Source organism: Theropithecus gelada, chromosome 5 (assembly GCF_003255815.1).
Source record: "Theropithecus gelada isolate Dixy chromosome 5, Tgel_1.0, whole genome shotgun sequence".
Classification (NCBI taxonomy): Eukaryota; Metazoa; Chordata; class Mammalia; order Primates; family Cercopithecidae; genus Theropithecus; species Theropithecus gelada.
In genome coordinates, this window is record NC_037672.1 from 5,868,644 (window position 1) to 5,882,668 (window position 14,025).

At 47.2% G+C, this 14,025-nt stretch overlaps 1 protein-coding gene across 5 annotated transcripts in view; it reads right to left on the reverse strand.

Annotated features, from left to right (window-relative positions):
- TBC1D14 (TBC1 domain family member 14) overlaps nt 1-14,025 on the reverse strand; it is a 122,366-nt gene that overhangs the window by 17,632 nt on the left and 90,709 nt on the right. For all 5 annotated transcript variants that reach the window (XM_025384893.1, XM_025384892.1, XM_025384894.1 and 2 more), the window contains 6 exons: nt 13,524-13,630; nt 9,874-9,954; nt 7,749-7,843; nt 4,555-4,626; nt 3,739-3,867; nt 632-741 (listed from right to left, as the gene is read on the reverse strand). In XM_025384893.1, the coding sequence (XP_025240678.1) occupies nt 632-741; nt 3,739-3,867; nt 4,555-4,626; nt 7,749-7,843; nt 9,874-9,954; nt 13,524-13,630 (594 nt within the window). The remainder of the gene's footprint in view (nt 1-631; nt 742-3,738; nt 3,868-4,554; nt 4,627-7,748; nt 7,844-9,873; nt 9,955-13,523; nt 13,631-14,025) is intronic.

Consider the following 14,025-nt stretch of genomic DNA (forward strand, 5'->3'; position numbering starts at 1 on the left):
CCACCCTCATCATAAGCAGCAGCCTCTGCCACTCCCCCGGCCCCGCAATCCTGACCAAGCTCCAGAGCTCAGGTCTAAGAGCCACCGTGACCTGGCCTCCCAACCTCACGCCTGCGGTCCTCTGCCCTTTACTTTCAGCCTCTACCCCACTGGACCTGGCTAGTACCCGGTGACTCTGGAATGGCACATGTGCTGGTCACCTTCGCTCCGTGTACTCCGACCCCTGCACTGGGTCCAGGACCTCCTGCCTTCCAAGACAGCACTCATCTCACGTGGACAGTGCCCACAGACACACGTGTCTCCCACAAGCCAGGAGCTCCTGACAGGCAAGCGCTGGCCTTGTTCCTCAGGCCACCTCTATACCCGGCAAGAGCCTGCACAGACCTGGTGCTTGGTCCTTTAACGAATGGACACAAACAGGCCCAAGATACCATCTCTCCCCTTGAGGGAATTCAGGAGGGCCAGGCGGAGGCACTGACGGAAATAAAACTCAGGGGCAGGGACATCAGGGAAGGCTGGAGAGCAGGACATGAGGACTCAGCCGGGCCATGAAGAAGTTGGCAGAGAAGAGAGTGAAGAACAGGCAAGGGTTGAGAAATGCTGTGAAAACACAGGGAAAAGCCAGTCTTACCAATCAATTAGGTAGATATCTGGAGTTAGGTTGTTCTTCTTGAAATGGGCAAACAGTTTCGGCAAATTTTCTTCAAAGAATACCTCAAATGCAGCAAAATAAGTCAACATCTAGGGAGATAATATGAAATTTACTCAGAAACTATCTGCACAAGTTTCCAGTTTACAAAAAAGTCAATACACGTATATCTTTAGATTCTAACAATTACCTTCTTACGTAACTACTAATACATTTTGAATGGCAACTTACTGATAAACAAGTACTATTTCTAATCTTCACAATGGCATCAATGGCTACACCTCATCTTCAATTCATAGAAAAGGGAACTGAAACCCAAAGCAGTTACGGAACTTGCCAAATAAGGGCACAGGCTTCGTTCGTGGTAAAACTGGGAATGAATTTGTGCCTGCCCTGCTGCAAAGGTGGAGCCTGTACAGACTCACTCTATCCTAAAAACCAGGAATGTATGAACTGTGGAAAAGTATCTGGAAAAGCATGCACGCCTTGTCCAACCCCTAGCACTTCCAGGGGGCTACACGACTCATGTCTGAGTCAAGGGTAGCACCGCTCCAGCGGACAGATGCACACCTTTGAATGCAACGAGGGAGAAACACTACAGGGAAAGGAGGGCGTTATAGCCCGTAGTTTATGGAACTTGCTTTTCAACAGTTGACAGTTTTTTAAGGAAACGAAACATACAAAGCTGGGAAGCAGTGCTGACAGCAGAAATAACTCCAACTGGACTAGGGGCAGCATCCATCCGATGGTGGCCCAGTTCTGCTCCAGTGCTCGCCAGCTGGGCGCCTGGGGGCAGATCACAACTCTGGTGTCTGTGCATCTGAAGGAGGGGCTGTACTGTAGACAGTGGATCCCAAAAGGGAGTGGTTTTGCCTCTAAGGGAACATTGGTCAATGTCTGGAGATACTTCTGGTCGTCACAACTGGGAGCAGGTGCTGCTGGCACGGGGATGTGGAGGCTGGGAAGCTGCTCAGCATCCTCCAGCGCACAGGACATCCCCCGGCAGAGTTTCACTGCCCTAAGCTCAGCAGGGCTGCCAGGGAGAAAACCTGCTGCTGTCATGAAGACCCCACTCAACATTATGACTCCATGGTTTCTCCTTAAAAATACAAGCCACGATTCCTAAGCACAATTTCTATCATGTTTCCAAAGAGAAAGCTGGGGTCTTATTTTCAAAATCAGCAGAAATTTAGATGGGAATCATTTATTTATAAAAAGATGAAATTAAATTTACATGCAGGAATTATTTCCAGGAATTAGTATCACAAGCAACATAAGGCCAGTATATACTGTGTCAATGAGTTATTTCAAGAGTAAAAACGCTTCCTCAAGATTTATTTTCCGTTTCTGACCATTACTTTTCATGGAAAGGTAAGTTTTTACCTGATTATGAAAGTCATATCTGTAAACACTCACTGTAGAAAACTTAGGAAACACATAAACACTATTAATCTATCATTCAACAATCCATAAACACTAGTAATTCTGTGGCCTATTTCCTTTTATTGTCAAATACAATAGTCACTATAGTTTATGTTTTATCTTACATACATTATGTAAGAATTGATAATGAAGAAATTAACATCTTGAACACTTTCTCACAATGCAGTTCTTTGCAAGCATCACTACTGATCACTTACCAAATTTAATTGACCATTCTACATTCTCCTAACCCCATTTTCAGCGATTCTCACATTTACAATCGTAAATAAGTGTGTCATGACTATCTTTGTGCATGCTTTGTCCACATTTATGACTTTCTTAGAAGTGATTCTTATGAGCAGAACTGCACACCAATGCTATTTACAGCTATTGATACTTAATACCAAGTTGTCTTTCAAAAGGACTCTGCCAATTTATAGTTCCAGTAACAGCTACCAAATTTACCAACAGCTTCTAAATACTTTATGTATGTAGTATCTGAGCAAGACATACTCAGTAAACCTTAAGATATCAAGGAAGAAATACTCTCTAGATGATCTAAACTATTGGATCATTTTAGTCTTGAAGTACTGGTAATAATTATCAGCAAATCACGACAATGATGGATGGGCGCGGTGGCTCACGCCTGTAATCCCAGCACTTTGGGAGGCCAAGGTGGATGGATCACTTGAGGTCAGGAGTTCAAGACCAGCCTGGCCAACATGGCAAAACCCCATCTCTACTAAAAATACAAAAAATTAGCTGGGCATGGTGACAGACACCTGTAATCCCAGCTACTAGGGAGGGTGAGACATGAGAATCGCTTGAACCCAGAAAGCGGAGGTTGCAGTGAACTGAGATTGCACCACTGCACTCCAGCCTGGGCGACAGAGCAAGACTCTGCCCAAAAAAAAAAAAAAAAAAAAAAAAGCTGATGGGCTTGTCAAATTGGTGACATCTATGCTACAGAAAGAACAAAGACTTAGGAACCAGAACGGATTCACATCTCAGCTCCTCCATTTACCAGATGCATGCCTTGAACGAGTCCCTTCACTCTGAGCTTCATCTCCTCACCGGAACGGTGCAGAGGGCTTATCTGGGAGGCACGTAAGCCCCACCCCCCACTGTTACCACCTCCCACTTATGCAGTGTCATAAAGACTAGAACAGTCCACTAAACAAATGGCTGCCTTTCAAAAACTAAAGGAGTATGGTCTTCAACGTGTCTCCTTTCTCCTGAGTGTGGGCACGCTTCACAAAGCAGGGTGACGATGAGCAGCAACACAGCTCGGTTACAACGTGTTCTACCCCACAGGTCCAAACATGGGCACTGCCAGCAAGCTGTGACTTTGACACCAAGTGTGTGTGCTTAAGCAGGAGCCACACTTCTTCCTTCATTGAAAGAACACATGTTCCAAAATCCAGGTACTGTTTTTCTGAGAGAACGTATTGAGAAACCCAGACATATGGCTACTAACCAGGTCTTTTTAAGCTTCCATGCAATACACTGCTCAAACTCACCCTCCACCTTGCAGTGCTGCTTACTCTAAACATCTCTCCACAGAGGGAAAATATATTCTGTTTTTCCACTGAAAACACAGACGAGTAAGCAACTCTTGACATTGAAACACACACAGTACCCAGGGCCCGAACACAGAGGATACTCACAAGGCCATGGTCCACTCTGAAAAACGCCATTTGACAGGGTTTATTCAAAAGGTTAGAAAAAGCAATAAAGGCATCTGCAGTATCTAAGTTCAAGATCAACACTGCCGCTATGAAGGACATGCCCTGGACCTGAGAAAGGAAAGGCACGTTAAAATCACAGTGGCCACAGGGGCACCGCAGCACGCTCATTTTAGCAAAGACAAACCTACCACCCTCATACTAGAAGGGTCCCCAGAGCCGCCCCACTCCCCGGCCACCCAGCGCTGAACTGCCCTCACTCAGAACCACCACCCTGCCACCCCAGCCACCTGGCCTGCTCTCCTTCAGTCCCCACCCTTGCTCCTATCCCCCAAATAGAAAACCCTAAACCTGCCCTCTTAGGCCCACAGCATCTGAAATACTGCCCTTTCCTGTGTCCAGTGTCCCGCTGCTGTACACACGTGTATCTATCTCAGTAAGCTTAAGACCAAACCATGCGTGCGCACACACATCCGCGAAGCCACAGAAGTATCAGCAGTGTTTTAATGGTTGCTGCTTTTAACATGGTTAAGTCTTCTTTGATTTAATGTTGGAAAAAAGTCCACATGCCAAAAATAAAAATTGCATTCGATTAAAATGTGGTTAATGCCCCAGAGCAGCCATGACAACTCAATTTCTTTAAGAGGAAACTGAGTCAACTCACTTACCACAAGACTTTTCATACTCCTTGGCAAAAACGAAGGCACTGGGTTGACATTTGTAGCTAACATGCGCTGGACAATATCTGACTTTCCTTTTAGATAGTAATATTATAAAATACTGAGAAACTTCACTTACATAACCCACATCTGGTCGGTAACAAGTATAAGCGCCCAAAATACTGTGCAACATGTCATGATATGGACCACCCTAAAAGGATCAACACAGCAAAAACAACACATGCATAAAGATTGTTAGTGCTCACAAGAACATCCGATACTACTACTGCTGCCACTGCCACTCCTGCTATTTTCAGCATTATGAAATACGCCAAGCATGATGCCAGCAGCTCTATATGCATATGGAATTTAACAAATCACCCATTCACAGCTAGGGAAGTCTGCAGCTCACGCTATGAAACTGCACTGAAAAGAAGCTGGAGGGCCAGGCAGGAGCACCACCCCAGACAAATATCCTTTATTTGGCTCCTGCTGTATAACTGTGTTCCCTTTCAAAGTCCACCAGGAGAGCCAGGTATACAGGGGCTCTTCAAGGCAGGTGACTGCTCAGTGTCACTCAGGTCGTCTCCCACTGTGCCCCACATCCTGACTATCCTTTCTGCCTCTCTTCCCAGGCTTATCACTCTCCTTGTTTCTGTTGGTTTTCTGAATGGCAAGTTGAGGAAATATACTCTTCTAAGTCCTGGTGGCTACTATTTTGTTTAAACATTCTCCCAGCTCTTCCATCCCTCTAACATTTCCACTTGCTCTTATAACTGCTTCCAAAAATTAAAGTGTTGGAATTTTTTTCCCAATGGAGCACATAAGAAAGTGCAGAGATGCCTCATGCTGAAGTTAGCATGTAAGAAGATACTACAAAAGGACAGGTTCAGTCCCAAACACTTACGGTCTACGTCTACCAGGCACCTACATTTAACACAAGGAATAAAAATCACACACAGTGAGAGATAAGAAGTCACTCCACAGGTGACCACAGGTGGCTTACAAAAGAATGCCATGGCCCAGACCACCATATTCTAGCATGTGAAAAGAGCTAAGTAAAAGAAGAGACAGTTCTACATCACAGAGGGACAAAAGGAAAAACAGCAATGAGAGGGTGAAAATGACAACATCCAGGGCTAGGGTGGGGGTGAGGGTCTGCAGTGGCACCAAATGCCAGTCTAAGGACTAGTGTGACTGTAATAAAGTTTTATCCAGGCCAAGGCTAAATAAGAAAATAAGAGCATCACACTGAACTTCTCTTAAATCTAAATGTTTTTAACTTCAAAGGTTTTCTACCATTGTAATTTCGATCCTTCCATCTCACTTTGGTGCTAAATGTCATTTCTTAAATGAAAAAAATGATGCAGCCGGGCGCCGTGGCTCACACCTAAGTATTTCCAGCACTTTGGGAGGCTGAGGTGGGCTGATCATGAGGTCAGGAGTTCAAGACCAGCCTGGCCAACATGGTGAAACCCCTTCTCTCCCCAAAATACAAAAATTGGTCAGGCATGGTGGTGGGCAACCTGTAATCCCAGCTACTTGGGAGGCTGAGGCAAGAGAATCGCTTGAACCCAGGAGGTGGAGGTTGCAGTGAGCCGAGATCGTGCCACTCCACCCCAGCCTGGGCAACGAGCGAAACTCTGTCTCAAAAAAGAAAAAATAATAAATGACCTTAACTGCTTTTGGACATCTCAGTTCCCCCACTCTTCCCCTCAACTGTTCTTTGCTTTCTTTTTAGCAAACTCGATTTCTGCTCATTAGAAAGGTTACTAAGCTACCTTCTACCAGGGCTGAGAGGTCCCTACACTGGACCTGGAAAGAAACTTCTTTGGCCTCTACCCACCACCTCTTCCATCACACACTTCTGCCGCCACCTGGTAGGATATGGCTCTTTGACCTCTGGTTGGATTTAGTTCTTTTAGTTTCAAATTACGTTCAAGAGATTTAATAACAAAAAGCACTGTTATCTGCCAAGTACTGTCAACGGCCCTGTTAGGCTGGTATGATCATCCTATGTTACAGATGAACAAACTAAGGCTCAAAAAGACGGATCTGCCCAAAGCTAGTGAGAAGGCATTCTGTGATTAAAGCCCAAATTGTTTGAAATCAAAGGTGAAACTCCTTTCTAGAAAGCCGCCTCTCCTGGACAGCGGGGTGAGGGGCACGTGAACCGTGGGTGGAGGGTGGGGAAGGGCCTTTTGGGCTTGGGGGAAGAAAGTCTTTCCCCTCCAAGGGCAAGAAACGGGAGCAGCTCCAAGAGAGCGATGCAGGGGCTGCAAAGCATGGAGTGCACTGAGGCCTATGGAGACGAACTGGGGGAAAAGGACAGAGAAGCTGAAATCTGCCCTGTGGGAGAAGCAGGGTTCCAGGAAACAGGCTCCCAGCTGAGTCAACTGCCTAGTGCAAGCCAGTGGGGTGTTCATCGGGCTCACGCACCAGACACCAGGACCAAGGCTGCTGGTAGCTTTGTAGATTCCCTCTCTTTCCTCTTCTGAAAAAATTTCTGAAGACCCACATGGAAATCCACAAAGACGAGAACCTGACTGAGTAAAGGCAGTGAGAACAGATGAGGGACAGGTGCAGAGGTATTCTGCAAGAACTGCCCCCCTGCCGCAAAAACCCGTTATAGACAAGAAATGGGTCAAAAGACCCCCAGATCAATGTCTGCCGGCTCAAAGAATAGAAGGTCTCTAAAGAGTTCAGCTCAGATAACCCCACAACCTACTGCTGGCAGCCCTGTCCTGCGCTCAGATGCCCACAAGGAGGTTCCACTCTGCTCTTCCTGCCATCCAAGGAGCCTGTCCTATCTCCCACAGCCGGCTTCTGTCCCTCAGCTGTACTGTTCTCCTGGTCCACCTGCTCAGAAACCTGTCACCCTGGCTTGACCACCCACCTTGGTTGCCAGGGATTTCCCTTCCTCACACGGGCTCACTGCACTGGGCTCATCTGAGCCGAAGCCCATCACACCGCCATGGCCTTGCTGAGCGCAGACTGCTACACACAGTCCTGAGAGCAGAGGAGTGTCCAGGAAAGCGCCAGGAGACAGAGCCATGGCCACCCTCTCAGACCAGAGGGCCCCGAGACATGTATCTCAAGAGGAAGACAGAATCATCTTTTGGAGCACAAGTATGGACATAGTAAATATTTGTTGCAAAGGATCACTTACTTATTTTAAAAAATCTAAATGTATTTAACAGTAACATCCACCCTACCTCCTAACACCCACAAAAACCCAAGTACCTTTCAAACTTGACAACAAATATACGCAGTTCAGCATCTATGAATTTTAGACAAAACATACTTGAAAGCAACAAGTCACCACCTACTTACTTGCTGGAAAATGCAGAGATTAGGAAACGTTCTAGAAATGTCCAGTTTAATAAGCTCCAGACTGGCTTCTCTGTCTGCTGCTGAAAAACCAGCATCTGTCAAAAGATGCCAAAAATCATTACATTCCTCAAGGGCACGAATGTAGGACAATTATGAGCCTCTGAAGTTTTACAAGAACGAAAGACGCAAAAAAGTTCTTCAGAAGCACACTGACGTAATCACATCTTGACTCACAGTGCAGCTTCAGAGTATTTAACAGATTGCAGGGTTTCTTAGAGAACATAGCACCAGCTAATTCCAGATTAGATATCAGATATTCATTAGGTATTTTCTAGCATCTGATATCAAAATCTGACATAATACCTCTCACCAATAACAATCAGTGGAAAGGAAGGACAAGTAGGAGAATAAACACAAAGAAACTCCAAGCATAAACACACACACACACACGTCACACATCTTTAACATCTTCAGTGGAAATCACTAGATGTAGAAACGATTGCGGTATTATACTCGTGTGATATTTCTTTTTTCTTTTATCTTTTTGTAGAGACAGGGTCTTTCTTTGTTGCCCAGGCTGGTTTTGAACTCCTGGCCTTAAGTGATTTGCCCACCTCAGCCTCCCAAAGTGCTAGGATTATAGGCACGAGTCACTGTGCCCAGCCAGTGTATAGTATTTCTAACAAGTAATCATAATTTGTCTTATACTTCTTTGAATTCTAATACCACATAGACTGTAAAAATGATCAGTAAAATCATGTACTTCGTAACCAATAGAATAACCAACAGAAGTAATCATTCTTGTGTGTTATGGAAAATGCTAAAGGCATAATCTAGCAAACATGCAGTGTTCTTGTCTCTGTAATTCCGAGCTCCTCTAGAAGACAGTATTCAACTAATCCCAGACACCAGGCTACTGGAAGTCACGTGAACAACTTTAAAGGGAGTGACACTGGTTATGACCAGCCCTCCAGCATGTTAGGACACAAATACCTCTCAGGAACTGGGATGTTCTAATTCATTCTTTCTTTTTTTTTTTTTTTTTTTTTTTTGAGACGGAGTCTCGCTCTGTCGCCCAGGCTGGAGTGCAGTGGCTGGATCTCAGCTCACTGCAAGCTCCGCCTCCCGGGTTCACGCCATTCTCCGGCCTCAGCCTCCCGAATAGCTGGGACTACAGGCGCCCGCCACCTCGCCCGGCTAGTTTTTTGTATTTCTTAGTAGAGACGGGGTTTCACCGTGTTAGCCAGGATGGTCTCGATCTCCTGACCTTGTGATCCACCCGTCTCGGCCTCCCAAAGTGCTGGGATTACAGGCTTGAGCCACCGCGCCCGGCCTCTTTCTTTTTTTTTAAGAGGGAGTCTTGCTCTGTCACCCAGGCTGGAGTGCAATGGTGAGATCTTGGCTCACTGCAACCTCCACCTCCAGCGTTCAAGCGATTCTCCTGCCTCAGCCTCCCAAGTAGCTGGGATTACAGGTGCACACCACCAAGCCCAGCTAATTTTCGTTTTTTCTTGAGACAGAGTCTCACTCTTACCACCCAGGCTGGAATGCAGTGGCACAATCTTGGCTCACTGCAACCTTCACCTCCCGGGTTCAAGTGATTCTCCTGCCTCAGCCTCCAGAGTAGTTGGAATTACAGGCACCCACCACCACGCCTGGCTAATTTTTATATTTTTAGTAGAGACGAGGTCTCGCCATGTTGACCAGGCTGGTCGTGAACTCCTGACCTCGTGATCCACCCACCTCAGCCTCCCAAAGTGCTGGGATTACAGGCGTGAGCCCTTGCACCCAGCCTAATTTTTGTATTTTTAGTACAGACAGGGTTTCGCCATGTTGGCCAGGCTGGTCTCGAACTCCTGACCTCAGGTGATCCATCCACCTTGGCCTCCCAAAGTGCTGAGATTACAGGCGTGAGCCACCACACTCGGCCAATTTCTTATAAAAGCTTTTTACCTTTAATTTTTGCTTTAAAAAACAAAACAAAACAAAAAACCCTTTTCTCGTGGAGCTTTTTATGAATCCACATCACTCTCAACCGTGGTTAAGTCAATTTTCTTCACTATGTAATAAAGAATGACAAACACAATTGAGCACAGCAGCCCGCTGGTTTTGGAAGAGACTCTACCTTCATTCTCCACTTCAGAGCCTCCCGTGCTAAGGGACCGCCACCTCTCCTTGGCTCGGGCAAGACAGATGTCAAAGAGCTCTGGAAGAAAAGCCTCTGGGTAAGTGTTATGTGCACATGTGAGTATTTTTCATCAAAACACCACAGAACACAGTACTATTTCCTTCAAATACTTAAGTTCAACTATAATAGGCTTAATGCACACTTCGTAGGCTACTTAAACAATTCCCCCCAACGTGGCCTGAAAGTAATTTTATTGTTTAAAGACACAGCCTTAAACAGAGAAAGATTACACACATCACCACTGTTTACTTCTATGACACAACCCAACCACAAAACTGCCTTGTTGTGGTCTTTGTGACTTGTCTACTGCCTCTCCCAGACCGCAAGATCCCTGGGGCAAGACGGTCAAGCTCTCTCCCTCCCTCTGTATCCAAAACACACAGCACTGGAACTGACACAGAGCAACCCAATCAATGAATGTCTCACTGACCGAGGGAGGGAAGGAGGGACCAGCAGAAAATCATCGGGTTTCAAGTAAGGACATGATGCAATTGCCCCCACCTGGCAGAGGCCTCCTCGTCTTGCTGCCTGGCAGTAGAGTAGGGGTGGGGGAGATCCCAGGAATACACAGAAGCTGCAAAACACAGGACTCTTGCTGGCAGAGAAGGCTCACGACAGCCTCCAAATCCCCATATTTACAACTTATTTTTGTGACAGCCTCTTTGGGTGGTTTGGTAATAGTTAAACAAGGCGACTTCACTAGCATACACAGACCTCCATGGGTATATCCATGCCCCATTCTTCTTTCAAGGACAAGTGTGAAGGCTGAACCCACAGAGCTCCTTCTCAGCGCCCTGTTCCCCGACACAGCCCAGTCTCAGGTGCTCCCTGGTTGTCTGGCTTTTTCTTTTTTTTTCCGAGATGGAGTCTTGCTCTGTCACCCAGGCTGGAGTGCAGTGGCGCGATCTCGGCTCACTGCAACCTCTGCCTCCTGGATTCAAGCGATTTTCTTGACTCAGCCTCCTGAATAGGTGGGATTACAGGTGCACGCCACCGCGCCCGGTGACTTTTTTTTTTTTTTCTTTAGTAGAGATGGGATTTGGCCACGTTGGCCAGGCTGGTCTCAAACTCCTGACCTCAGGTGATTTCCCCCACCGCAACCTCCCCAAGTGATGGGATGACAAGCGTGAGCCGCTGCACCTGCCACCACTCTGGCTCTGATGGTCCTGATCAGCTCCCAGATGTCTCGGGTTACACGCAATCACTAGTCTATCACTGAGACTTTAATTGCAGCTACCCATGGAATTTTGAGCACTTTATTTTTCCCATGATTACTTTTGGAAAATGGAGCAGAGCATATCTGCCTTCTGGGCAGTGTACACTGTTTTATTAAAATGTAATCCAAATTCTAGTTTCACTATTATAGTATCAGTGTCTAAAGCAGTAAGTCAGCACACATGCTCCCAGGACAATCCCACACTGCTCTGCGCTGGTGCCTCATGCACCTGGTGGCACTTCCACCTGCTGTCGGCCTCTAGGAGGCAGGCCAAGCTTTGGTCATTTTGGCCAAAGGTGGATGAATACCATTGTGTGGCCATGGCCACCAGGGAATCACTTCCCAAGTGAGACATTTGACAGTTAAGTCACACAGGCTACCAGCCTCGGGATTCAATGGTCAAAGTGTCAAGAGTTTTAGGATTCTCCCCCATGGTTTTACGGGTGTGTATCTGGGGAATGCTGGAGGCCGGACGGCTACCACACCTTATTCCCAGACCCCCTGCTCCAATGTCAAAGCACAAGACTGACTGAGGCCCTAAAAGTGAAGTTTTAATAGTACTATTAGGTTGACTTTCACTAAGTTTCCAATTGTACAACCACAAGAGCAAAACTTTGGGGCTCTCCAAGTCAGAACACGGGCTTTAGGATTAGCCTGGGCTAGGATCAGAGTCCTGGCCCCACACACAAGAGCCAGAGACCTGGGCACAGTCCCAGCCTTTCCAGGATGCTGAGCCTTCTCTAGAGGAAAATGAGGTCAAGGTCGCACTGTTGATATTAAATAAGATCCATAAGTAAAGAACCTAATATGATGGTTGGTACTCAGCAATCAAGTTTGTGTTCTTACACTGGCTGGGAGATGTAGTAAAACCGAGATTAAGCAGGACCCAATAAGGCGGCATTCATTCACACGGCAGGCATTTCTTAAGGGCCTGCCACATGCAGAGACCTAGGCTGGGTGAGGGTGAAAAGGCAGAGAGCACAGCAGGTGAGGGCCCAGCTTCCTGAGCACCAGTGCTAGTGGGGGCCACTGACACTGCCCGGCTCACAATACAAGACGGACACAATGAACACAAATCGAGCCAATACCAAGGTTCGGACAAATGTCTAAGACTCGTGTCTAAACATGTAATTGATTCATCAGCGGTTTTGCCCAATCCAAAACAATATGGTCCATAGGTTTTAATTTAAATAAAATCCACCCAGGCATCCGTGAGAAGCACAAATTAAACGCACACACAAAGGACTGTGCATTCCATCCAATCTGCAGAGACAGAGTTTAGAAACAAATGCTCAGTAATTTCTCCAAACCTCAACTTCTGAGGATGCTTTTAAAAAACCATTTCCACAAGTTAAATGTTACTCATCTTCTCACACAGACAAGTTAAAACAAAGTTTTGGTAGGTATGAATTTAGCCAAAAGAGGGAGTTCTGGGCCCCCACGTTCCTCTGTAGGACTGCACCGCACAGAAGCCAGTCACCAGCCAGCCGGCTGATGCTCCGCGAGGGGAGACCCTGCCTGGGATGAGGCTAAGCTGACCTGTCAAGAACAACAATCAAAACCCCAACTAGAGAGCGAAGATACCAACCAACTGTTTAAACTCGAGGCCTTCATGAGCATAAAAACCACATCATCAACTCCCCAGGCAGGTCCGAGGCCCCAGAAAGAGCATGAAGGCAGCCCCGTCTTTCCACAACTCAGAATGCAGGCAGGGAGGCAGAAGTGAAAAGAATGGCTGCCAGTATTAATCACTTGATTTGAAGACTGTGGGCTCACGGCACCTATTACACACTGGACACGCTGCAGAGTGCTCGGGACATGTGGGGAAGCGAATTCAGTCTGAGGGAGGAGGTGTACATGCAAACCGCGTAGATGCAATACAGCGAGAGATCACTGAGCATGGTTTTCACCCAGCTGACAAACCCCCAGAGCCCCAAGGACCCCAGTCCCAGAACAGTATGTTGTCCCCTCCAAGGCTGCCTGAAATCAATCCCACAAAATACCAACAGACACCCCAGTACAACAAACACCCTCACAGCAAGAACCACCTGCCCTTTCCACACTCACTTCCCAGTCAAGCCTTGCCTTCCTAGGACTTGGATCCGTGAAGCTCAGGCACCTCCCCAATGCTCTGAGCCCCGTCTTCCACGCTCCCTCTACTCAAGGGCTCCTGCACTGAGCTGTCAGGTAACTGGAGGGCACAGCACTAAACGCAGGCCTCCCGCCTGCCCCTCTCTCACGAAGGATACAGTCTCCTGGTCTCTCAAAAGACACAGATTCATGGCAATGGTTGCCTTTCTTTCCAACAGGGCAAAAGGGAGAGAAGACACAGGGTCTGGGGTGGACTCCCAGGATCATGCAGGCCACTCACCATGGGTGATATTTAACTCGTTGCCAATGGCTAAGCTCCAGACTTTGCCTCTCACACTTGGAGGGATTCCCTGCCACCATAAATCTCGAACTTTTCTAGAGCACCACCTGGACAAAAATGGAAGCAAGAGTTTGAGTTTGTTCTACACAGACATTTGCCTACCTGCGTGTCTAGCCCCGAACCACCAAGAGCTGGGATGCACCGTTGTTAGCAGGCACAGCCCCTGCCCTCAGACAGCTTAGAGTTTAGGGCTCTGTAAAGATCAAATCAACAGTCTCCTTCTGCTGGGCAGCTGCCATGGCAGGTATGGAAGAGCACAGCACAGCACGGGACACCACGAACCGGAGGCCCAGGCACACTCTGGAGCCAAGTTCTGACTGACCTGGGCACATGAAGGATGGGAAGGACTTTCTGAGCAGAAAACACAGGAAAGAGCAATGGCCTGGCCTCCCGCAGGAACAGCACGTAGCTGAGAGTGGGTGAGGAGTGCCAGGCGGCACTG